The 27417-nt window shown below is 33.8% G+C and overlaps 1 protein-coding gene across 1 annotated transcript; it reads left to right on the top strand.

Annotated features, from left to right (window-relative positions):
• The first annotated feature begins 554 nt into the window (after positions 1-554).
• LOC144252701 (nucleosome assembly protein 1-like 3) lies at positions 555-22209 on the top strand. The gene is given in 6 exon segments (XM_077794847.1): positions 555-575; positions 6872-6999; positions 10854-10912; positions 18775-18796; positions 20888-21752; positions 21754-22209. Coding segments are annotated over 6 exon segments (1551 nt in total).
• Positions 22210-27417: the final 5208 nt, after the last annotated feature.

Below are 27417 nucleotides of genomic sequence, written 5' to 3'. Positions count from 1 at the left end.
TTGTGCTGTCTAGTCTTGTTTATGGAAATGACACCTACCATCACCACATTCAATTATGAGACAAATTCTATCAGCATTTCTTAGTAACACACTTCACACCAGATGGTAGGGCATGCTTTCTACAGTGAGGTCTCAGGATTCATGCAATCCTGAGAAGTAAAAACCATCCTACATGAAAGTCAACTCCCCAGGGCTGGAAGGGAGTGGAGCACATGGCAGACAGATGAAACCCTAAGAGGGTCCCCTGTAGCACAGCCTGGAGCAATGTAACATCACAGCAGATAACTGGAAAACACCTGCAGCTGAAGGGGTACTCTGGACAGCAATCAGGGACTGCTCAGCTCATTTAGAGCTTAGCTCTTGTCATATCCTGGAGACAAACTGGCAGGAACAGATGCAATAGTAGTGTCTTGCTGGAAAATAGCAGCCACAAGAGAACACTGTATATCGATGACTATAATAATTACACAGAACATTTCTACATAGCAGTTTTTTGTATGTATTTCTGATCCTCATCACGGTTTTGCAAGAAAGGTAGGACAATTTTTAACACAATGAAAGAGGTGGATAGAAAGGTAAGTGACGTGCTTGATAGAGTACAGATAAAAAAAGCTGATATATTAACAGAGGCAGATGCAGATTTTAGGGTCTGAAGTTCATAAAAATTTCAAGTCTTTTTTTTTAGAGCAAATTAATACAATGTCAGAATGCATAAGCAGCAAATTTTGAAGGGCCTTGAAGCTTCAACTTCATTTGATTCAGGATACATTCACCTGTGCATATTGGTTTCCAAAGTTGATGGCTTTCCCAGGTGACAGAAGTGTCACTGTCAGAGCTTTAACTATGAGAGTGAGATTCTGTGGTTTAATTTTATTTGAAATAAAGTCCTATTTCTAATATGCCATGCTGCTCTTTTTATTAGATAATTAAGCCAATTGGCTTGAGTCTCTCTATTAATCTACAGGAGAGAGTAGGACCATAATTATACTGATACTTACCTAACCCCACAATGGGTTCGTGTGAAGCATTGTAGGAATGAGAATAGCAACAGAGAAATGAATATTGACAGGGAAATAAAGGAGCAAATCCTTCCTGTGTGCAGTCTACCAGCCACTCTCCTTCCCATTCTTTCAATTAAAAGTGTTTGGTCTGGTCTGCCTGTTTCTCTTCTGCAAGACTTAGGGAAGCATGAACCTCTTACTACCACCAGGGTAAATCTGTATGTTAGCCCACTTCCTTTACAGTACTTGTTTTTGAAATTATGTATGAACCCTTTCTTGTCCATGAAGTCTGATGATGGATACTTCAAATGTCTGGGATGGCATTTCCCTCCTCACTCTATCCCTCGGTATTTTTTACTATATGTGAGACTTAGAATTATAGTCACCATCTTTCAACCGTGAAGAGGAAGCAAACATAAAGGGTGAATACTGGAGAATGGAAAGAAACAGGGGCCTTGAAGAACATTGCTGCCCTGGAGAAGGGACAATTTCTGAAGCTTCCTTATCTTAAAACTTGTCGTTCTTTGCTGTTGAGATAATTCCTTTGGTGGTGGTGGTTGTTGATGATAATCTAATGGAGCAGAGAATGTTGGCAATCTGCTGCTGAGAGTCTTTACCGATACAAATATTTAAAGCAATGGATCTAAAATTCCAAGCTGCATATGAGAAGCTGTAAGTCTAGGAGGGGAATTATTTAAAAAAAAAGTGAGGCTGGGACAGATCTACAATCTACAATCTGAAAGTTTTAGCAAATTTTAGTGTCCTGATACTAGATATAGTAAGAAGAAGCAAACTAGAAAAATAGGCTATCAGAGGTATAAGAGATTTATTTAGAGTTTTATCTTTTGGAGTTCAAACAGCCTCCGGTTTTTGTCGAGGTTCCTGGCATGTGGATAGGGCTACAGTGGAGTGCAAATTAAATTTGTTACAAAGATTTTTTTTAAAAAAGTAGGATTTTTGTATGAGACCTCAGTATAGATGTTGAACTAGACGTTCCTAGATGTTCCCCCGATGTTCCTAAAATTTGGAAGGGTATAGAGGGGATGTATGGGATTGAATTGTCTAAATCCTGATCCCTAGTGGTGCTGGCTGGAAGTGATGAGATGCGATAGCCAGCTCTATGTATGAACGACTTGAGCTTGTTTTCAGGAGTGGGGATTTTTTTTCCCCCTCAAGAGTGTATGATCCATGAACTAAAAGTCTAGAGAGCTCAAGAAGGGCATGTTAGCCTTTCTTCCTAGCACTGGAAAACTGAGATGGCAAGAGCCTCCCAGCATTTTCTCAGGTTAATCAGATTTCATTTAAGACAAAAGTGTATGAAAAATGGAATATATGTAAGACAAAGGGCAGATCTTTTAAAATTTACCAAAGTATGTAGTAAAAACAAAAGATTATAGGATTTTTGAGACCATAAGTGACACCCATTGTTTCTATTTTAAAGGTGTTTTTTTATTTTTATTGGTATGTGAAGTATAACCCATGCTGCTCAAAATGTCAGTCACAAATCATTTCTGAAAATGAATCTATTACTTCTTTATTCTAAGGTGGTGAGAGATTATGGAAAAGTCCTCATTCTTACTCATTAAAAGACTGTTTCATACTTGTACCCTAGTTTCATTTGGAACTTTGAGCCAAAAGCTGAAGTTAGGTCCAAATTAGTGCTTTTGAAATACAAATACCATTATCAATATCAATATCTTAACTTCATTTTTTTCTCCTATTTTCATCATTAAAAGTGATTGTCTTGCTCTTATTCATTCTGTTTCCTCGAGACACAAAACTAGTGATGACTTGTTGAATTTTAGTTATGTGTGGTTGTTTTCTCTAGCTTTGCCAAGATCAATCAACACTTATTAGAAATAGATTTCAGCACTTTATTCAGACCTTACTAAGATGGTTTATTATCTTGGATGACAATACTGATCTTTTATATCTTAGCATTTGGCCCAGCCCACATTTGGTTAGTGAAATGAACCCATTCATAATTCTTTTCCCTTAAGTTGTGGAGGCATTTGTCTGCCCTCTTAAATACTATAACTAGTCATGGCATTATTAAAATTTTATAGTATGCAATCTTTTCTAAGTATCATGTATGTATTTGTGGAATTATAAAATTTTAGTGTACTAGAGGCACAACTTTTTCCTGATTCCTCAAATAATTTGTGACATAAATTTAGAATTTAATGTTAGCCATTTTTGCCTATTATCTGTATCTGTTTTACCTGTTTGAACAAGAAACCTTCATATTTTGCAATTATAAAACCAAATGTCCTATACTTTAAGACTTGAGGTTCATTTTTTTCCCTCTTTTTAACAAAAAGAAAGAAACACCACCAAGATGGTAAATATTTAGATGCTTTGGAAATATTTCAGATTGTAACAGGGAGAGGGCTGTCTTCAGAGGAAATCAATATACTAAATGCCTCTTAGAAAATAAGGAGGTAAAATTGATCCAAAATGGGAAGCAGCATTTTGATGTCAGAAACTTTATTTGGCAATATTGGATAGTCTAGTCCTAAGAGTGACCTTTGAATTCAAATTTTTAACTTTGTTCTGGGATCAGTGTATATAAGTGTCTATTAGAGGAAAACCACACAGAGTTGATCGCTTGTTTTAAATGTGTATTTTTATTACGACAGTGTAGACCAGCAGATCACAAAATAAACTCCACAAGAGTGAAAGTAGTTATGTTAATTATGTACCTTGGATGAACTCATTCTCTTACAAATCAGTATCATCTCCCTTCCAAAACTCAGTATTGGATAGTTAAAAAAAAATCTGACTTCAACTAAATAAATAGTACTTGGATTTGACTCTATTAAAGACTGCTTTTAAAGTCTTATATCACTCAAACATTAGTACATTGTGAGTGGTTATATTACAACAATCATGAAATACTATTCTATGCCTACACATTACTAATTAATTTTATTATAGTTTACTTAACAGTCAAGTCAGTATGCTTAATAATTTAGGACAATGATCATCAAGTGTGGTTTCTTGGTTTAGGAACATCAGTATCACATGGGAACTTGTCAGAAACCAAACTCTCAGATCTTTCACTGGAGTAAGTTAATAAAAAATGAGGGGATCCAGGAATCTGCATTTTATCAAATCCATCTATAGGGAATTCTGAAATGAAGTGAGGTTCACGAACCACTAGTTCAGGAACTCCAGCCCGAGAGTATAAATCTTTAGTTCTACTCATGAATTGTTCCTTTATTAACTGTGTGACCTGTGGTTAGTTGCTTAACCTCTCTAAGATGAGGATCTCTCATTTGCAAAGTGGTAAATATGATAATACTTGGATCCTAAGGCTGTCATAAAGATTAAATTGAATAGTTTCATCCCAATACAAACTAATTCCTAAATTATTGACGATTTTAAGAAGAATATCAAGAATTCTTTCTTATTCTGAATGGATTTTTAATTTTATTTAAACTGACATATAAAACATAAAAATAATCCCTTTTACAGGGGTACCATTTAATTATATATATTTAAATCAGGTTAAACATATCTTATCCACAATCATTTATCATTTATTTATGGTGAAAACTTTCAATATACTGTCTCAACAGCTTTTTGAAATGCCCAGTGTGCACGGTATTGTTGGCTATAGTCACCCGATTGTGCAACTCACATGAGGATTTTTTGACTCCTAATTAACTTTGAACCACTAATAGAGGTTTCCCCCTCCTTTCCTATCCCAATTCTCTCTGGTCTCTGGTCACCACCATTTTTTCGCTCAGCTTCTGTGAGATCAACCTTTTTAGATTGCACGTCTAAAGTGAGATTATGCAGCACTTCTCTGTGTCTGGCTTATTTCATTTAACATGATTACCTCCATTTCCATTGATGCTGTTGCATATGACAGGATTGCATTTTTTTTATGGCTGAATAACATTCCCTTGTGAATATGTCCCAAATTTTCTTTATCCATTCATCTGTTGATGCATACTTAGGTTGTTTCTATTTGGGGGGCTATTTGGGGGGCTATTGTGAAAATGGACATGGTCATACAGATACTTCTTTAACATACTGATTGCAATTCCTTTGAATATATACCCAATGGCAAAATTGTTGGGTTCCATGATAATTCTATTTTCAATATTTTGAGGAGCCTCAGCTATTTCCTACCAATGGCTGGACTAACCCATATTCCCACCAATAGTGTGCAGGAGTTCCCTTTTCTGTGCTTTCTCACCAATCTTGTCATCTTTATTCTTTTTAATAATAGTATTATTAAAAAGGTAATGCTCACTATGGTTTTGATTTGCATTTTCCTCACGATTTGTGATCATGATTTGTGACTATACCAGTTGGCTGATGGTATATTGAGAAGTAATTCCTGAAGTTCAATGAAGCTTGTTTTTTTTTTTTTTTTCATTTTCTTGTTTGTTTTATTTTTGTTTGCTTTTCAGTACTGGGAATTAAACCCAGGGATGCCACATATCGGGCCTTTTCATTTTTTATTTTGAAACAGAGTCTACCTGTTTCACTGAGGCTGGCCTCCAACTTGCAATCTTTCTTCCTTAGCTTCCCAAGTACTGGGATGACATACATGTGTCATTGCATCCAGCACTGAAATTTGTTTTATGAAACATTATTTCAACATTTTTTTTCTGTTGTTATTGCTCATATTAAACTTGGTTACATAATATAGGTAGCACAGAGAGCACTAGTAATAAGTCACTTTTCTAAGATACATGCACATCAAATTTGTGTGATAGACAATATTAGTAACTTTACTTTTCTAAAGAGGATAAAGGTAGCAGAGAAAAGCAGTGGGTGGTACATGGTGGAACCAATTTCCAACCAGAAGACTGACTATAGGACCTGTGCTCTTATGTATTTCAACTGATTTATATTTTTAAAAATAAATACTCTTCACGTTAATGCTGTTTATGTATCATTGTTAAAATGTTTCATAATGATAATGAGGTGCTTTTATTAGCATTTAAAAATATTAGTCCTGATTTTTGACTTAGCAAATTTACCTGTTGAGAACCAACAACCTTCACTGACTACGACCTGTGGTGAACTGTACTGAGCTAAGAAGGAAGCTAAATAAAATATGCATCCATGATTTGACAAGGGCATTTATGTATTCATTATACCTTGCAAAACAAGTCTTAATAAATGCAAGTATACAGAGGATAAACACAGTGAAATATAAGGTGGACATATGTGGGGTTACTAAGAATAGCAAATTGTAGGAGTAATTGGAATCAGGTTAATCTCCAACCAGATTGTAAGAAAAAATATAGTACTATGTAAGGAATGATTTACATATTCATCTTCATGTAAGAAGGAATCGAATCATAGGCAGAATTTGTGAGTACATTTGTCTCATTATCATATATACAAGCAGGTATATATTAGGAGCAGCACAAATAAGAAGGCAAAGACAGTTGTTTTGAAAAGTTATTAAATAAGTAACCCACAGTTCCATGTCTCGAGAGCGGTGATGTAGTAAAAGTTGTGTAATAGCCTTTTTGCAGGGGAAATTGGTAAACTGGTATTACCTTGGATCCTTAAAAAGAGAGGCAGTCTGACACCTTACTGATAGTTAGCATCCCCACTGCACTGTTTTAAGAATGAGAGAAAATAAGTACAGATATGAAAGAAAAAGACCTAAAGGAGTTTTAATTTTTGCCAGATTAACACAATGAGAAATTTAAGATTGAATTTGCCACAACATATTTATGGTGTGCTTCATTTTTATATGGTATTATAATCTCAGTCTGTACCTTTGCAATTTTTGCAAAAAACTCTCTTCTTTTGGTGGTCACATCCCTGAGCACAGCATGACAGGTGGAAGGTGAGCTGCATTTCAGTCCCATTGAATAACCTGTGAACTTGTTCAGGGTGGTACTTCATTAGTAATTTTGCAGTATCTAATGGGACAAGAACTTAGCAATTATCCAGATGAACATGTTCACACTGTAGATGAAAAAATGAAGCCCACACACAAGAACGCCTTGGGAATTATTGAGTAAGTAACCCTTATAGCTGCAAATGACTAAAGGCATCCAAGATTATTCTAAAAGGAAGGAAGGCGTAAGTATAATTTAATATTTAGACAAAATTTACCTATGCAAAATAAGTTTTACAAGAAATTATTGGTATTTTTCTGTAGACAAATATTCATTTATTCCTTGTGTCATAAGAACTTCATTGTTTCCTGAAGAATATGTCTTTTTTCTCCACAGTTTATTTTTAAGTTTATTAGTAAATTTTTCTAGGTGAATTTCATACTTGGTTATTATAATTTAGTAATTCATAGGTATGTGGTCATCATGTATTCTGTATCTAGACTAAATAATGTTTCCTTAGGCCATATAGATAGAGACTTCAAACGATAATTGAATTGCTTCTTTTTGTATTCTAAAGCATTTGTCTATAATGTATTCTTATGTTTTTGATAAAAATAGTTATGGTTAAAACTTTTAGTGTTTCAGAATATACCAGACATGACATTTGGGCTTTATATAAGTAATCTCATTTAATTATAAAAGATAATAATCACTACTAATGTCCCTGTTTTACAGATGAGAAAACTGTTGCATTGAATAGTAAGTGGGTGTTTTAACAGTGAATTCACTTTCAGCCTAAACAAATTTATGCTGCAACTTTTATCTCTAAGTTAATAATTAGATAAATTTTTTTATAGGTGTTATGTGTTATTATGCTTACATAAGTTATTATATCTAAGGAATTATAGACCTATTATTCAGAATATCTTTTTTGTAATCATGTACCATTCCCTAACCATCACATTTTCTTTAGTTGCTTAAAAAGATGTTAGTTCAATACCACTTAATATTTCATAGAGCCATAATAATGTTTTATATTTCTCAAGTTTCACTACATGTAAACAAAGAGAAATAATATTTTATTCATAATGACAGCCTGTTCCTTGGACAGTGAAGTACAATTCACAATGTAGTCTAGGATTAGATATCCTAGTTTACCAAGAGAATTTGGTATAGTTTGAGAAGTGCTAAAAATCAGTATTTGGAAGTATGATTTGTACCAGTGGCTCAGTTAATAACTAATTATGGGACTTTATAAAGACCTTTACTCCTATGAATCTGTTTACCCATTTATGAATTGAGTAATTTATCTCTTCCGGCACTGTCATTGCATAAGTCTGGAATTTTCTTGCAGTTAGAAAATTAAAATATGCAGACGGGTATGGTGGCACACACCTGTAATTCCAGAAACTTGGAAGGCAGAGGCAGAAGCAGCATTGTGAATTTGAGGCCAGCCTGAGCAACTTGATGAGGCCCTGTCTCAAAATAAAAGATAAAGACTAGTATTATAGGTCAGTGATAAGATGCCTTTGTGTTCAGTACTCAGTACCAAAACTACTATAAAATACATTACAAAATTTAGTAGAACCTAAGAGTATAATAAACATAACTTAATCTTTGATTGAGGCAGCATTTTAGAGTCTTGGATTTCCTTAGGATCACTGTTATGCAAATGTAATTAAACTATAGACATTTAGAATTGCTATATTAATTAATATTAATGTAAAGAAAACAGAATTTGTGTAGTACATAGAAGGTATCTTGGTCAGAAAAGATTGAGTTGGTTTTTGTTGGTTTGAATAATGGCTAGTTTTGTTGATCATCTTTATAACAAAAAATCACACATTCGTTTTTTAAAAATAATAAGAAATTAGTTTTGTATTTTTATTTTCATAGTACCTGTATGAGTGTCTGGCATGTAGCATGGAATCAATAATATTTTTGAGAAAACTAAATGAAATTATCCAGCAAACATATTACATTAACTCACTGTTGTGTATTTAGCTCACTGTAAAATATTGGGAAAATGTAAAGATGAACAAGCCAATTTTAGTCTTTGAGGATCTTAATGTTTACTGAGGACAAATAAACGTGTATGATAATAATTGCAGTATAATGTGATAAATGCTCTGATAGACATTCAATTCATACTGTTTAGAGAAATCCTGAAATATTTGAAAGAAGAGCCATGTTTTAATCATCTTTTGCAAATTAAATGAATTTTTGCCAGGCAAAAAAGAAAAAAAAAGTATTCTCATAGATGAAGAGAGACTTAGATATTCAGATAAAAGGGATATCATTTCATCATAAAATATATGGATGAAAAGGAGAGAAATTAATTTGTACATCTTGGAGATAAACCATAGTTTCTGCAAGCTGCATTAAGAATTTCTACTTAATTTTTATAGATTACTTAGTATAATGATCATCTTGAAATATATATTGGGAAATTCGAAGTCAATAAAGTTAATATTTTGTTTTGTTTAATTTTTGGTCATTCAGAAGTGAACAAGAGTGGAATAATTATTTGGCCCAGCAAAACTTGCAGGCTGAGTGAGAGAAGATCAGGTATTAGACATTTGTGTACATAAGAGCATACAGAGCATAAGAGCATTCAGCAGAGATCCCGACTATTTGGTTTTTGCATGCCTAAGTAGAAAGAAACATTTTCCTATTTAATACAAATTTTTCATTGTTTTTTTTACTTGTGCTACTATATACTAATGCCACAGTAGTAGTATGTATATTTTAAATATAATATTTTATTAAAATTTTAAGTATTAAACTAAGATATGTGTATTAACAAAATTCCTGTGAATGTCCTTTATTTATGGATTAGTTTCTGGAGCCCTGGAGCAATGTGTGCTCTATGTAGATATTGTTAGTCTAGAACAGTGATTCTTAACCTCGGCTATAGGTTAAAATCACTGAGCTGCATCCCAGAACAATTATTTCTGAATGTCTTCTATGGGATTCAGACATCTAAATTTTTCTATATCCCCAGGGGATTTCAGTGTGCATCTGAGGATAAGAACCACTTAAAGGGATTAGAAGAATTATTTCAACCCAGAACAGAGAGACAGCAGGGGAGAAAAGTGATTTCTTATATTAGAAGCACATAGGAAACTATTTTGAACCACAATCACTAATTCACCTTTCTGGAGATTTTATATATTAACTTGGGCTAATTTTTTCAGATTTTTGGAATATTTGCATGTGTAATGAAATATCTTGGTGATGAGGTCCAAGTCTAAACATTAAATTCATCGTGTTTCAAATACACCTTAGATACGTAGCCTAAAGGTATTTTTGTATAACATTTAAAATAATTTTCTGCATGAAACAAAAGTTTGTATACATGAAATCATCAGAAAGCAAAGGAGTTGCTATCCCAGCTGCCCATATGGACAATCTATGATGATTTGGCATCAGTAGATCCCTGACTCTGAATTTGTATGCTACTAAATGCAAACATGTTTTATGCTCATTCACACACTAATACTTTATAGTAAAAAATGACATGTTGTTAATATAGAAAAAAAAATAACGTGTTCAGGGTAACTAGTCAGCGAAGGTAGCATCACCAGAATCCCCATTTGGACTATTAAACAACAGCAACAACAAAGAACATCTTTATCCGTAGAGCAGAGAATAGGAAATCACACAGTAAAAAGCCCACCATTGGCCATCAAGCCCACCATGTCTGTTTTATTACCATTTGTGGCAGTGCTTGTGTGGAGGAATCTGGGCATATGCAGAAAATACATAGAGTAGGTGAAGGGGGTTGGGAAGGTCCGTTTTCATTGGGAATGCTGAATAAAATGTGCTGTGTGTCTGTTTTGATTGCAGCCTCTCACATGAGGTCAGGTGTGGAATTTCCCACTGGGGTTTCATATCAGCACTCAAAGTGTTTCAGATATCAGAGCATTTCCAATTTGGGGTTTTATAGATGAGGGGTCTGTGTCTACCTGGTGACTTTCAACAACAAACAAATAGAAATAATCTTAATGTAAATTATACCTTTTAATTTTAGTACAACTAGTAATAAGAAAAACAGTGTGGTACCAGATGCCTTTTTCTTTTTTTTTGCAGGTATGTCCTATGGAAAATTGTGTAGCAAACAAAGAATGTCTTCATGATTCTTATTTCTGCTTCAGTGTCTTTGTCTCTTGTTTTAAAATTCTCCTCAAAATGACATTGCTGTGTACTTTCTCTGAACCTTCTCTTCCGTTCCTCAGATGTTAATGTTTGTGAGTGTAATCAATTAAAATAATTTATTTATGTTAACTTATTATTGATGCTACATTAATTAGCAGCCAAAGGTGACTGTTCTTACAATATATATGTATTCTAATTGGTTAGCCTATGTCAGGAGTTTAGTACTCAGTTTTGCATAATGAGGAAATCAATTTTACTGTCCACCCTAAAAATATCAGTTCCTTGGGCATCCAGTTCAGTCAAACCTAACTCCTAATGGAATTAATAATATTGGTAGCAATGCTAGAAAGAGAACCCACTAATACTTAATAAGCAAAACATGAGACTACATTGGTAAACATAGGTAACATTCTGGTTTTATTCAGTGTACTGAGTACAGATTTAAGTGCATCACATATAATAATGTATTTAATCCTCACAACAGTTCTCCAATTGTGTTTTTATCATCAATAGCTACTTTGTGATCTTTCTTATATGTATAGGGAAATTCAAGTACAAAGAAAGCTAAGCAACTTGTCTAAGTCATAATCTATGTAAGTGGCAGAGAGAAGTTTCTTAACCCAGGCAGTGAGACCCCATCGTGTCTTCTCTTACAAACATAGTACCCTCTAGATTTTGTGCACTTGGATTTAAAATAAATTAATTCACACAGGAAAATACGTATGTCAGCAGGAGAGTGTATTTTTTCCCAATAATAACCAAAGGTTTGGTTGTTGTTTATAGAATCGTATTAAAAGCCAAGAAGGGCCAATTTCTGATGGAGATTCAAAGAATTTCTTCACACAGGAGAATGTCTGATAGGGGATTCATGGTTCGATTATTCAGTCATTCATTAAGCGACACTTACTGAATGTCTACCATATCCTTAACTCTATTCTGTGTGCTAAAGACAAAAGTTTTCTTAAAACCCATAGATGAGTGGGAGTAAGAGACAATAAAAAATAAAGATATAACATGCTAACTATACTGTTCAATTGTTATGATAAGATTCTGATTCCACTGCAGCACTGAAGGGTAAAGGTTTGCATAAGGGAAAGTTTATAGAAATACTATAGTCTGCCCTTGCCAGCTTCTTCAGTCCTGTGAAAGCAGATGCTGAGGTCTCAACCACTGTGAGAGACTTGACTGGGCAGAATGTGTCCCCAGATCTTAGCACAAACTGAATAAAGCAATAGCTAAGGCAACTGGGGGAGGGGGAACCTTGTAATTCAAGGCCAAAATGGTTCCCAGTCAGTAATTCTGCCCTGAACAATGCAGCAGAATTTGGGCCAGGCGACTAAACTGTAGTGAAATACTGTGAAATAGCACCAGGGAAACCAGGGCAAGCTTGTTAGAGAAAAAAGTTCTGAATGCTTTAAAGCTGGGGTAATTTGTAATTTTTTTTCTCAGCCAGTTAGTGAAAGATCTTTGCACATATTTTAAGGCATGTGGCTTCACTCCTTTTTTTTTTCCCTTTAGTTAGCGTTAGGGTGAGGGTGAGGGTGACGGTTTTGCCTCTTTATACAGAGGAATGACTAAATTATTGGGTGTTGAGTGAAGTGCTTTTGCAAAGTAAATAACTGTAGTCCTTTAGTGCATGTTTTAAAAGTCTTATCAGCCTCATTTTATTTTAGTTATTTTACTTATTTCCTATTAAATACATATAATATATGTCGCATAGAAAAATGTATTACATAAGTAGAATTCAGTATGGAAGAGAAAGCTATGCCCTCAATTTTGTTTGGTCATCTGAAAATGAACATCTGTACCTTTATACTTGCTGCAATTTTCTACCCTAGCAATTACTCACATGAGCTAGTAGAATATAATTGTCCAAGGTTCGTGTTCATCTGGGTAATTTAGTGGAAAAACTCCTATTAGATAAGCTGGCTGACAGAATTTCATTAAATTGTTTACCAGTTAATCAGCTTTGTTTTATGATGGGTATAAATTTGTATCCTCTATAAAGGTATATGTGCACATAATACATTTCTTTAAAGTATATGATAAACAAAAATCAGAAATAACATATCCATTCAATGTAAGAGTCTGTAGAAAAACAGAATAAATCTATTCTTAAGTAATTAAAATTATAAGTAAATTTTAAATTTTATGATATGCTTTGAAGAGGATTATCAAATTATCAGTCTCAATTTATATAGTCTCAATTTGTATTTGATAAGAAATCTATTAAACAGAAATACTAAGTATATTTTCACATCTGTCATACATAGCAAGATGAATAGAAGGTCATTTCTGAATGGTTTTATTTATGTAGAATAATGAGTCACACTAAAGACTATTGGTATTAATAACTGTTGTTGCTTTAATGCATTTGTTCAAAAAGGGACACAATCTGAATTACTTATATCTTTGGTTGTTTTGTAAAAGCTATGGTTTACCAAGATATGGAAGTCAAAGCAAATCTTCTCTGATACCTTCAAGTGATTTATTTAATTTTTACTAAAATGAATTTAGCAAGTATCTTTTTTGCAATAAAGAATAAAACATCTGAAGGAGTTTTCAATTTGCATCTAATGTGCAGGATCATAACACCTGGAAACATTGAGGACAGTGAGAATGCTTAAATTATGTGATAATTATAATTGTTGCAGTTATGGGCCAGCTGTAGTATTAGAGCTGAACTAAATGACAAATGAATGGTAAGGACTGGTCAGTGAAACTGGTTATACATTGCCTAGGTATAACAAAGTAATAGTCCTCTGTTATGAACTAGCTACTCTTCATTGGGCAAAATTCTTATGTTAGAAAATGATTAAGAAAATAAGTAGACCTCTCAGGATTGTTCTGGCTATCATATGAGATGATTTCATTTACTCAGAAATTATTTGTTGATCTCCTTATTGTGAAAGAAACACTACCAGACCCCAAGTATTCAGAAAATAACAAGGCATTGAAACTTAGTGATATTGATCTCTTAGGAGTTGTCAAGATGGAGATGAGGCATAATATTAAAGCCATTCAGGGCTAAAACTGATATATGGTTAATACGGTTATTCAGTAATCAATAATTTTGTGCACCTACTATTTGTCTGATACAGTATTTTATGACCGAAGATAAGGAAGAAGACAAAAATATTGAAAAAGAGTTAGTGTTGGGGATTGTCCAGCACACGACCATGCAGAGTACAGAGCAAACTTATCAGGAGGATTGGTTTTCTTTCCCATCCATATCCAAATTGGAAAATTATAGGATATTAATCTTTGAAGAACTTTAAAATTTTTTTATTGAGAAAACATATATTCCCTTAAGGCATTTTTTGGAAATTTAGTAAAATCTGAAATGGTTTATGGTATGGATTTTGTCATTATTTTTATATAATGGTTTAATTTAATCATTCTATTGAATAAATACAAGTAAAATAAATAAACATCTATAATAAAGTTCAACTAGGCTTATCCTCTAAACTTTTTTTTAAATAACTTAATTTGAATATTTCATACTAGAATACCAGCACATCCATTCTGTGGATGCTGATTAAATGGGTAAGAGCACTGATTTTAGATTTAACTGATATGGTTTATTCCCCAGTTTTGTATCTCTGTATTTCTTTCTTTTTTTTCTCACCAATAAATGTTAAGATGATCTGGTAAAAATTAATGAGATGAATGTATAACAAATTGTTAACCCAGTTCCTAGGATAGCATTAAACACTTAAGTAAATGTTAGCATTGAGGACATATATCTTGCACCTAATAGCTAATAAGGAAGTGTAGTTATTAATTTCACTTGAGTGTTATTGTATGGCAGAATGATGATATACTTTGATAATATATAATATGATATGTGATTCTTGCTCTCTTGGAAGCTTCTCTTGGAGCTCAGTGGTAAGACCCTGTAATTTAACATCAAACAAACCTAGGATGGAAAGCTGGTTCCCCCTTACAACAAACAAATGACCTCATCTCCCAAAATGTGTAAAGTGTGTGTGTAAAATAGTAGAAACTCTTGTATTTTTACAAAGATTAAAAGAGATTCATTCCTCAACATAAACTCTCTACATAGTCAACTGCAGATTTTTAGCTATTTATAGTACAGTCATTAAGAATCCATCACATGAATTTATAAGTAGAAATGGGGTAGTATTTTAGATTTATGTATATTTTCTCCTTCTACAAAACAATATAAAGTTACTTATAAGAAAACAAGTCAAAACTTAGGAATGTGCAAAGGAGAAACTTTAAATCATTCATAATCTCATTACTCCTAATAGTTGATCTTTTCTTTTTGACACTGCTTGGTAGATACATGCATATATCTCTATGAATAGCTATTCTTTCTCTCTCTCTCTCTCTCTCTCTCTCTCTCTCTCTTTCTCTCTCTGTGTGTGTGTGTGTGTGTGTTTGTGTATGTTATGTGTATTTACAAAAATAGAAACATTTGACACCAGGCTTTCTCAAATTTATCACTAATGATTTTGTTTTAGAAAGATGTCCATGATGTTCCTCAAATTATTTTGAAAAATTAATGAAATAAAGTTAGCATGGACAGTTGTGTTTGCAAAGTATTAGGGTGAGATAATCAAGTGGGTTTCTTTGCCATTGGACCTTGAAATATTTTCATACAATAAGGACTGTTCTTATCTCCAAATTGGGACTAAAATATCCAGGATTTTCCAGACGTAAATGACTTTTTAAAGAAAATACATAAGATCAGTTCATTTTATGATAATTAGTGTTTTATGCAGCATAGTTTTGGAAACTACTAATTTTTATGTACTTTTTCAATTAACATTTTATCTTGAGTATTTCATTATCTTCTTTTGAAAAGAACATGATATTCAATGATTGTGTAATAGTTCTTTGCAATGCAGTTCCTATTTTAATAACAAGGTAAAAATCTTCATTGTAGAATGTGGTTGGTTGAAAGCTTGAAATTAAATACACACAAACACACACACACATACACACACACACACACACACACACACATCAAATCTGAGGTGACCCAACGAAAGTATATGCAAGTACAAGTGAACTGGGGATGGGGGAGGGTGCTAGAGTATTGTGCAGAAAAGATTCCATTCCATTTTTTTGTTCCTCTAGGAGGAATTGCTTCTAATAATTTCATGGTTGCCTGTCAATCTGAGGCAGATGCTTTACCCTTCCTATATAAGTGAGAGATACTACTGCTACATGCCTTTTTCCTTTTCAAGATCATTTTGAAAGCATAATTTTTAAACAAAATTATCTCAACTAGGAGGTTGCAGGGAGGAGGTTAGGAAAATTTATTCAGGCAGGCATTTTAATCAAAGACGTATTTGTTAGAAATGTGGTCAAAAGTGTACTTGGCCAAGTCACACAAATAATAACTTTTTTCCCTTTGAGCCCTGGTCCAAGGCTTTAGAAATGAGTTATGAATGTAAATAAATACAAATCAATAGGAGTTCTGTTTTTATTAGTTCTCAGGGAATTTCTGTACAATTTGAGAGCAACTTTCTGCAAGTTCAGCAGATGATTAAGTTTAACCTTGATCCTGAGCCAGCAAGATTGGCTTGCTTTCTATCAGCAAGGGATGTAAATTTACTCGGACACATTTTAATTGGCATTTATGCAACATGTACACACAGATGCTGAATTCATTGAGAAATCCTGAGTGCCATCTGTTTAATGAGCTTTGCCCTCTATTGTAGTACACCATAAAATAAAATTGGATCCCCTTGGCTTTCTCATATATTTATCTTAAACCATACATTTTGAGTGACCACCCTATTAGCGTGCTATTCTGTTAAATATTAGTTCTTACTATAATAATCCAAATATATACTTTATTTTCTCTTTCCTTTTATGTGGAGAGTTTTTCTTCTACTCTTTCTCTTAATAAAAAGATTATCTTCATAAAGTGTCTTTAATAAGTTTCAAAAGCAGGGTTTCTTTTAAGTTTAAGGTAATCTCTTAGTAAAACATCTAACATAGTTATATAGAGAGAAATAACTATATCTCATAAAATGCAAATTTATTTTTTAAAATTTTTTTAGTTGTAGATGGACATAACAATTTTATTTTATTTATTAATTTTTATGTGGTGCTGAGGAACAAACCCAGTGCCTCACACATTAGGCAAGCACTCCACCACTGAGCTACAACCCTAGCCCTGCAAATTTATTTTTAATAATATAGTTAATGTTTCTAAATTTAAAAGAAAATATTTAAAATAATCATTTTATTTTTGTTTTTTTTTCCCTCATTTACAATCAAAACTTTTTGTTGGACCCAGTTTCGAATGAAAGTCAGTTGACTCGCTACAAGACTTAGGGCAGAATATAATCCCCAAATGATCTGCATAGACAGACCTTGAAGGAAGACCTTGAGGCAATCTTGTGAAGGTTAAGGGGGAAGTGCTGGTCTTTGCCCATTCAGTGCCTTAGGTTTTAGACAGTAAAAACGCAGCTGGGGGCAGGGGCAGAGCTCAGTGGTGCAATGGTAGCCTGGCAAGTGTAAGTCTCCAGCTTGCAATTATTTAAAAAAAAATCAAATTTATAACAACATCAACAATAAAAACGTAAGTCTAAAATACACATTTGAAAAAAAATATCTGTAACAGATATAGATGACATGCCACAATTTGAAGCAAAATTACAACTCTACCTTTCTGATACAGTAAGTCTTTTACTTTAAAAAAGAAACCTAAACCAGCAAATTATTTTTTTTGGTGCCTTTTCATTTTAAAGTAGGTAGTCAGTCTTAAGAGAGCTGTCACTTTTTAAAGCTGTCATGATGACAGAATGAACCATTCATTTGATCAGTATTGGCCTTATATCTCTGTGACAGCTAGTGATTATGGTGACATTGTCTTCAACCTAAATTTGTGATCCTGAGAATGAAATTCTTGAGCTTGAAAGATGTTTAAAACTGAAAGTAAACTAACAGATATAGTATCAAATTTAAGTTGTTGTTACAGGAATAGGTTTAGTTAATTTCCTCATGTGGTTAATGCTTAATATAGTGATATTACTTACTATATTAATATAATTTTCTTCTAAGTATTGAGACTCTGGGGTTGCTTTAAGAGGTAAACTGTAAAATAAGCAACCTCCCCCACCACCCTACCCCAGGGAGCTACCTCAATCAAATCTTATGGTTTCCAAGGACTTTTCATTAAAGTCCCACTTAGAGCTCCTTCAGAAATTGTCTTAATTCCATCTAAAAAATTTTTTTAAAGAATTTTTTAAAATTAGAATTCCTTTGTTACCTTTGGAATCTGTTCAAGTTTTCATGGGTAATGGTAATCTGATTTTAAGTCAATGGTCTTTCTTAAACTATTTGGGTTATTATAGCATTAAACCAATTACTTAACCTAGCAACTCAATTTTTCCACCTTTGAAATGAAAAAAAAAAAAGACTTGGACTAAAGAGATCTCTAAATTCCTTTTAACTAAAACATTCAAGTTTCAAAATTATATCCATATAAAATAAGATCACAGAATGTAGATTAGATTGCTTATCTTTTATCTCTGACATGTCTCCAAAATATAAAACTTTAGAATATAAGAATAAATCCTTTGCTGTTAGAATTAAACTGAAAATCTTCTTTAAAATTCCCTTTGCTCTGGAAAATTCACATCCCAAACAATCTGCTTCTATCTTAGCCTTCCTACTAATTGAAATTAAATTCTGTAACATGTTCATCACATCTCTTATGCCTTTACTCCATAAAACTTGTATTTCACATACTAACACCTACTCACCTTAACTGCTCATATTCTCTGTGTGGATCTAAATTTTCTCATGTACAGACTATCAGTCTTTGGAACAAAGGTAAGAGGTAGGAAATAGGGTCCAGGTGGGAAAGGCTGTAGGTTTTGGAAAGGTGGAGTTATGGGCAGTGAGCTGTGGGGGTGGTGTTGGCCAAGCAGTTATTGTAGAATAATGTCTCAAAATAGATGTAGGCCTTGGTTTTTCACATGCCCTCTAAGTAAGAATTCAAATGTCTGTTTACTGAATTAAAATCAAAGATGTATAAATAAAAAAGATAATTGGCATGGGGTTTGGAGGTAGAGAAAATGATGGTTGTTTTATTTTTTTCTTTTTTGTAAAGTCTAGTTTATAGACATGCATTACCAAACCTTATAATGCAGGTATGTGAGATGTGGTTAACTAGAAGTTGCAACTGCCTCAACAGTCTGTCAATTTTGATTATAATCTGGAAGATTAAGGTATGGATTTCTTTAAAAAAAAACAAACTTTATTTTTTACGTAGTGCTGATGATCAAATGCATTGCTTCACACATGCCAGGCAAGTGCTCTACCACTGAGCCACAGCCTTAGCTCGTGAATTTCTTTTCAATGCTAAAGTTAGTAGAGTGTCACATATGTTAAATTACTCAAATTGGGTTAAAATATTATGGATTAAAATATTAAAACATCTTCTAAGTGCAGAAGGCCTCATCAATTAGCATGAATAATCTTCAGAAGTTCATTTCCTAGCCATCAGTGTACCAAAAAAATTGTACTAGAGACTAACTTATTAATCTGGCTTTTCTCATGTCTTTACATTTGTTTAGTTGCTACTTTGATCCTAATTCTGAATTTATGCAACCATATGAGCCAAATAATATTTTTAATTGCAAGTATGGCCCCATACCCTGCTCTCATTCTTGTGAGAAATGGGGCAATATTTCAAGTATTTCTTAGATCAATTAGTTATAATTGCAGTAGTTGTCAATTATTTATAGTGTTTGAGAGAAGAATGTACATGTCTCTAATGTCACTTGTCACCTGGTAGGGTACCCATTTCATTTTCTTCTTTGTTAATTACTTTTCTCCATGTGCCTATGATCCCCTCAAATCCTGGAATGTCATAGGCTTAGTGATTGTGGTTTTTCATTTACTAGTGATGATGCTCTGAAATTCTTTTCCTTTGATTCTTTTGCTTCTTAGGAAAGAGAAATGACATCATTTTCAAGATTTTCATGACTAAACAGTATAAGTAGTTTGGTAGTAAAGATAATACAATTAGTGATCCCTAAAAGGTATGCTTTCAATCAGAAAAATTAAACACAACTGATTTTTTTCTTATATGAAATGTTGGTCATTATCTTCTATTATTTTTTGCAAGTTAAAGAGAACTTCATGACTCAAGTAAAATTATTTGTCTACTTCTGATCTTGAGAACACGAAAGAAAACCAATATAAGAAATTATGATTAAAAAATGCTGCTATATCATTTGTTTAGGGTTATTATTACATTAAATGATATGCATCCAGATTGTTATATATTCACATAAGCTTTTCCTTATTACAGTGAATTTGACACTAATAAACAAACAAAAATAACAAATAGAAATATAATTCAAAGTAGGAATAACAATGTGTTTTCAATTTTATTATTTCCTGGCTTTTGGTATTTAGGTCAAAAAGGCATTCTATGTTTTGCCATGCTGCAGTTTTTTTCTTTAACTCATAAATAATTTTTCATATAACACAGTGATTTGCTCATTAAGACCATGGGATTGCTCCAGGATATCTGTAAGTCCATACCCTCATCTGCATAATTATAGGTTATTGTCAGCTAAAAACAATCATGAATTTAATGTGGGCTTTTTATTTACTTACCTCTCAATATCTGTGAAAAAACTTGAAAACCTGTTTAAACTAGAAAAAAACTGTTTTCATAATTTCTTTAGCAGCAAAATGTAATTTTGTATCATTAGAGACAATGTAAATCTTATTTAAAAAATAAATGCGAATTTCAATCACAGGTTTTTTAATAAAGCTAGACTCTTTGAATCCAAATACATATTATTAAGACTGGAAACATCAAGTTAACTTAATGTCACATTTACCTTAAAATACTGGACACTGCGCCATTGGACTGCGGCACACCTCGGTCTGCTTCTGCTGCAACAGGGAGAGGCCCTACTCCCGTGGCTCTCGCCCAAGTCTCCATTGCCGCTGCCGCCTTAGAAGCTGCTACTACAGCACCGCGGTTTGCGGCTTGCAGTCCCGCCCCGCCCTGAGCTGCCACAGCGGTCGCCAGTGCCACCTCCGCAGCCCGGGCCCTCACTGTCGCCAGCCAAGCATCCAATATGAGCCTACAGAAGAAGAATGTGAGTGGAATTCAGAGGATGAGGAGTTCAGCAGTGATGAGGAGGTGCAGGATGACACTCCTAGTGAAATGCCTCCCTTAGAGGGTGAGGAAGAAGAAGAAATGCCTAAAGAAAACTCTGAGGTGAAGGTTAAAGAAAATGAAGTTCCTAAAGAAATTCCTGAGGTAAAGGATGAAGAAAAGGAAGTTCCTAAAGAAAGTCCTGAGGTAAAAGCTGAAGAAAAGGAACTTCCTAAAGAAATTGTTGATGTAAAGCCTGAAGAAAAGGAAGTTCCTAAAGAAATTCCTGAAATAAAGGGTGAAGAAGCAGATTCTACAGATTGTATGGAAGCAACTCCTGAAGAAAAAGAAGATCCTAAAGAAGCCCTCCAGGCAAAGGCAGAACAGGAAGAAAAACCTAAAGTAACAGAGCCAAAGGCAAGGTCTGCAGTAAGAGAGGCTCATAAAAGAGTTCCTGAGACAAGGCCTAAAGAAAGAGTGAGTATTAAAAGAGCTCGGAAGGGGAAACCTAAAAGAGAAGATCCTAAAGGCATTCCTGACTACTGGCTGACCGTTTTAAAGAATGTTGACAAGCTTGGGCCTATGATTCAGAAGTATGATGAGCCCATTCTGAAATTCTTGTCTGATGTTAGAGTGAAGTTCTCAAAACCTGGCCAGCCTATAAGTTAACACCTTTGAATTCCATTTCCTACCCAATCCATACTTCAGAAATGAGTTGCTTATGAAGACATACATAATAAAGTCAAAACCAGATCACAATGATCCCTTCTTCTCTTGGGGATGGGAAATTGAAGATTGCAAAGGCTGCAAGATAGATTGGAGAAGAGGAAAGGATGTTACTGTGACAACCACCCATAGTCGTACAACTGCTACTGGAGAAATTGAAATTCAGCCAAGAGAGGTTCCTAATGCATCATTCTTCAATTTCTTTAGTCCTCCTGAGATTCCTAAGACTGGAAAGCAGGAACCACGAGAAGATGCTATCCTTGATGAGGACTTTGAAATTGGTCAAATTTTACATGATAATGTCATTCTGAAGTCAATCTATTATTATACAGGAGAAGTCAATGATACCTACTATCAAGATGGCAGAGATTACGGAAATAGGAAATACCGGAAATAGGAAATACCGAAAATAAAAAAGCTGGCTGAAAAAAATTTTCAAGAATCTTAAAAATTCAAGCAAGCAGAAGTGAAGCAGGTTTATGTAGCCTTGAAATAAATAAAAACCTGCCCTATAACCTGAACACTATTACTCTTATAAATGTCTTGTGTTTTCCTATGTTCTTAGCCCATTTAAAAATTGTTCTATAAAGTGTCTTAAGTATCAGTTTATTCTATTGAGCCTGTTATAGTGTAATATTCTTCAAAATATGTAAACTGTTGTTAGTTATTTAAAGCATGTTAGTTTGGTGCTACAGAATGTTGATTTTTGTGAAATTCTTTTGTCATGTTCCTCTTAGATTGTAGCTGTGAAAACTGTCAGAATTATTAGAAAAATATTTGCTTGGAAAAAAACGTTCCTGAAGTAACAATGCAAGAGTTTTATTGTTATTTTTTCCTTTTTCCAGCCCGGAAGTCTAAGGGTTTAAATCTGCTTGCACTAGCTGTGCCTTCATTAATTTGCTATAGAAATACACTACTTATTGTTAACTAGAACAGTGCATTGTGAAATTTGACTGCTTGAAAAAAAATGAGTATACTTTTAAGAATGTCTGTCAAAACTATATTTAATTTATATGGATTTGTTTATGTGAATAATAGTTTATAAATCAATCATAATGAAGTTATTGTTTACCACTAAGGTGTTAATATGACAGTATTTTTTAAAAAAAGTTTTATCACATTGTGTAATTGCATACTAAAGGTATCACATTTTCTTTGTATTATATTTTACTTTACCTTTCACTGAAAATGATTGCATTATTTGATACTTGTTTCATGATCCTTTATTGTAACCTCAAATAAATAAATGTCAAATAAAGTGTATGATGCTATTAAAAAAAATACTGAATTTCACATATGAAAAAAAACACATTTCATTTATAGGAAGGTACAGTGATTTTAAGAATCAAATTTTAATTCATGTTTTAAAATATAATGTCACCAATTGTGCTTTCTTTTGTCAAAATTAAGTATCAGTAATTGCAGCTAAGAAAGTTAAACACTATCAATTTACAGTTATTCTACCTTTCCCTCTAATAATTAATATCATAATCTAATAATCAATATAGTATTATAGTAAAAAGAATAGATGGCTAATAAAATTATTTTTTGTTTAGTTTTCATTGCAGTTCTAACTGAAAGAGTTGCTAATATATAAAGGAAATTTACATTATATATATATATGCCAAAAGAGCCTATCAATTATTTAAGAAACAGGTTTATCAACATATTTAAAATATAGACAAAGTTTTGTGATGATCAGATTTTATTGACCCATTATAAACTTTGTTTGGTAGAAACAGAAACACCTTTCAGTAAGTAGAAAATAAAAAATAAATAAATAAAATAGCAGTCAAGAAAACAGAAGTTACAGCTGCTACTTTAGGAGAAATAAAACATTATACATTTGTTTAATTTACAAGAAATGTTGCTATTCCAACTGGGATCTGTTAAAGGAGAAAAGTAATCCAAAGCTTGCCAGCTTTGCAAAGAAACTCAGAGGTTTCTTTGTATTTTTTTCCTCCCCTGAAGTTGCTAATAGTTTTATAGTTCCTTAAATTGCTTGTAGGATATATTTAAAAAAAAAACTGGTCAGCTAAGCTGGACTTAGGAACCATTTGTTCTTCATTAGAAGCAGAGACCTTAAACTCTCCAGAGAAAGCACACCCCCACCTTCCACCTCCCAATACATCTGACCTAGTTCTTGTTTGATTCCCATTTTGACTATTTATCATATTAAAACTATTCTTTGATCTGTAGACCTTAGATAATTTACCAAACTCAATAATTATAATAACTAAGTATGTTTGGTTTGTATTGGTTTTCTGTAAATTTTATGATTAAAATATAACACATAGAAGAATCAGCTCCAATTATGAAATTTAACCAAAATTTTGTTCAAAGTTAATTGCTGTTTATTTGTGAGTTGCCATATACACTGACATTTAGGTTGTGGCTGCAATTAAAACAGGGATGACTGGCCATCTTCTTGGAAGCCCATGACTTGATTAGTGGGAGTGGGGGCCTTGGTTAGGGGGTGGTGGTTACCAGGTAGGTACCCATAGGTTTCAAAGATGTACAGGCATGATGATTTTACATCATTCCAATTCTCACCATCCTCAATATGTCATTCCTAAAACTGGTTTGCCTAAAATGTCCTTGCTTCATGATTCTCTTTTCCCATCTTGACTTTCATTCTTTTACTTCATTCATTTTTACAAATGAAAGGCCATTCAGAGATTCAGATCTTTCTGTTTTGCACCTTTAGAGGTGTAAAAAGCCTAAGGGCAGCAAATATAGGAGCATGTGCCCTGTTCCTCAGTATCCCAGACAGCATGGACTGGGTGATCCATGAGCAAAAGTAACAGATCTCTCAAGTATATAAAATCATTTTGTATGAGGATAAAATTGGGTAGGAGTTGAGTGGAAATGTAAATTCACAGAGGAAAATGAACACTGAAATTTACAACTTTAAGAGGCTGTGCATATATAATGCTATTCCTTGGCATCCATTTCCCTTAGTATTCAGATTCTCCTATCCCTTAGATAAAAGAGTATAGCATTTGCATAAAACCTACACATATCCTCCTATAGATTACTTATAATGCATAGTATAATGTAATGCTATGTAATAGTTTTATACTCTTTTATTTAGTGAATAACAACAGAGAGTGTACATGTTTGGTACAAATGCAGGTTTTTTCTCCATATTTTTGATCTATAGCTGGTTGAGTGTATGGATGCTAAATCTGGAGATGTGAAGGACCAAGTATATCTTTAAACGGGTAGAGTAGACATTTAATCACAATGGTCTTTATAGTTCATTGATGTACAGAATTATGAAGAGTCACAGAAGATTTATTTTTTAACTCAATGTCTATGATATGGAATAATCTAGAACTTTTGTAGGAGCCAACTTTGACCAGTGATTTTTAAATTTTTTTTTTAATTTTTCTCTTTCTCTAACTCCTTTTGTTGATAACCCTGGTTTTTTTGTTTGTTCATTTCTTGCATTTGAAGTAGTCTTTGAGGACATCTTAGGTTTGAGATTCCTTATCTTTTCAACTACTCCATAGCTGTGATAACTGCAGCAAACCACTTGGTAGTGTTTTCCCTGTGTCCATTTTACAGAGCCCTACTCATCCCTCTGGTAGCTCATCATCAACTTTATGTCTAGTTTGATTTGTGGATCAGAACCCACCAACTTGACATGCATGAGCTCTTTACATTTGGATACAAGCATATCACAGTAGGCCAGGTGTTTGTGCTAATTCCTTGGCAAATTAAAGAAGTCCCTCTACCAGGCCATCATGGGTGAGGGTATTCTTCAGCGTCTTTGAAAACATACGAACTTCCATCACACTTCCTGCAGGAGCCTCTCTTCTGTGTGAGCCAGGAGCTCCAGGGAGAGAGCTAGAGCTTCTCCTGTTCTCAGAGCTGGCTATGGTCTTTCTGTTGTGCACCTTTAACCTGCCATTGTTAGTTGCAATTGTTTGGCCATAAATAAACTCACCTGAGACTTTGAAGTTCAGGTGAGAACTGTGGAAGACCTGCTTTTTATAGCATGGGATTTCCCTCCATTGGAACCGTTCCACTTCCAAGATCTGATATAAAAATAAACACGTGCAAATAACATTTAAGAATGATTTGTGCTTCAAGATTTTTACTTTGATAGAGCCTTTTTTTTTCTCCTTGAGTTAGTTTGTGTTCCATATTAGTTCTTTTGCTTCTACTATTCCTGAGGATAAATAGGTTGTATATTTCATAAAAATACAGTTATTTATATAGATAGCATCACTGATACGATTTGTAAAATGATTTGCTTTTCTACTAATTTAATCCCTAGTACCTTCAGTCAGGGCTTGTTAGTGTGATTCCAGTGCTCAGCAGAAGGGGGTCTTCAGCCTTGTCTGCCAAAGAAGCTGGAGGCTGCTGGGACTCTCCCAAGAGCTCTGTAGTTTGTTAAGGAAAAGGCAGCTCACACAGCTTCACAATTGCATGTTTGTTATGTTCCTTGGAGATTGAAAGCCCTGTTAGGTACTCCGCATTATTATGCTGAAGCCCTAGACAGCCTGTGATAGGGCAAGATACAAGGAATGAACAGATCTGAAAGTTATTATGTTCAGGAATAGTAATAGTGATATAGGGCAGATTGTCACCAATTAAAGACATTTTTGTCTAGATGATATGTCCCTGTGTGTGCTATTTAGACTTGGTGTTTTGTTTTGTTTTTTCCTGCTCTCACCGAAATATTCCTTTGGGCTTGGGGAGGAAAATGTTATAACTGGCAGCATTAATTATGCTGCACAAAGATGCACAAAGATACATTGGTGAGAACAGGTTTTTTTTTTTTTTTAAATCTAATAGCTATTTTCTCTGGTCCTCCACAATTGCTAGTGAGGTTTTAATGAGATCATTTTAAACTGTGAGAATGTTTCTCCCTTGAGATTGTTCTTTCCCTCCTATCCCCCAATAAAATCTGAAAACGGCCTTTAACCCTCCTCCTGGGCTTCAGAGGATGAAGGAGCACTTGTGTATATTCCCCCACCCCCAGCCACCTTTGTTCCCCAGCAAATATTTTAAATTAGAAAACATTCTAATATTTTCAGACACTTTTAAAAAATATATGTGTTTATCAAAATAAAGTGTGAAAGCATTTGTTGTGAGGATCTAATCTCATGCATGTCCAGTAGTTCAGACAACCTTGAGTCCTGTCCTTCTCTCCTGACTGTGAGTCCTCATTTGCAGCTGGAGGTGGGAGTCAAAGTGTGGGAGGTTGTACAGAGATGGTATAAATTTGTGATTTTATGAGCTATCATAGTGCACAATTATTTTAAGGAATTATTTGAAATGCTAGGAATGACACTCCTCTGCACTTCAGTTTAAAGTGACAGAAATTCCTCAGCTGGATGTATTTTGAAATGGCCAGAAGTGGATTTCTCATGTCAGCCACCAAAGTCTGAGTTCTAGAAGACCAATAGAGTTTAGTGCTAAAAGTTCATGTTGTTGTAGCCAACAGAATTCAGGCCCATATTCCAAATTTATCATTGGCTGACTGCATATTATACACCTGTAAAGGAGTTGGAGAAAAATATTCAACCTGTCCTAAGTCACTCCACCTAGGTGTGAAATGAAAACAATAATGGTCCTCACTGATTAGTTCACT

The sequence above is a fragment of the Urocitellus parryii genome, unplaced genomic scaffold, assembly GCF_045843805.1.
Source record: "Urocitellus parryii isolate mUroPar1 unplaced genomic scaffold, mUroPar1.hap1 Scaffold_53, whole genome shotgun sequence".
In the NCBI taxonomy this organism is placed as follows: Eukaryota; Metazoa; Chordata; class Mammalia; order Rodentia; family Sciuridae; genus Urocitellus; species Urocitellus parryii.
Note: the sequence above shows the minus strand (reverse complement) of the source record. Positions and strands in the feature narration are given on the sequence as shown.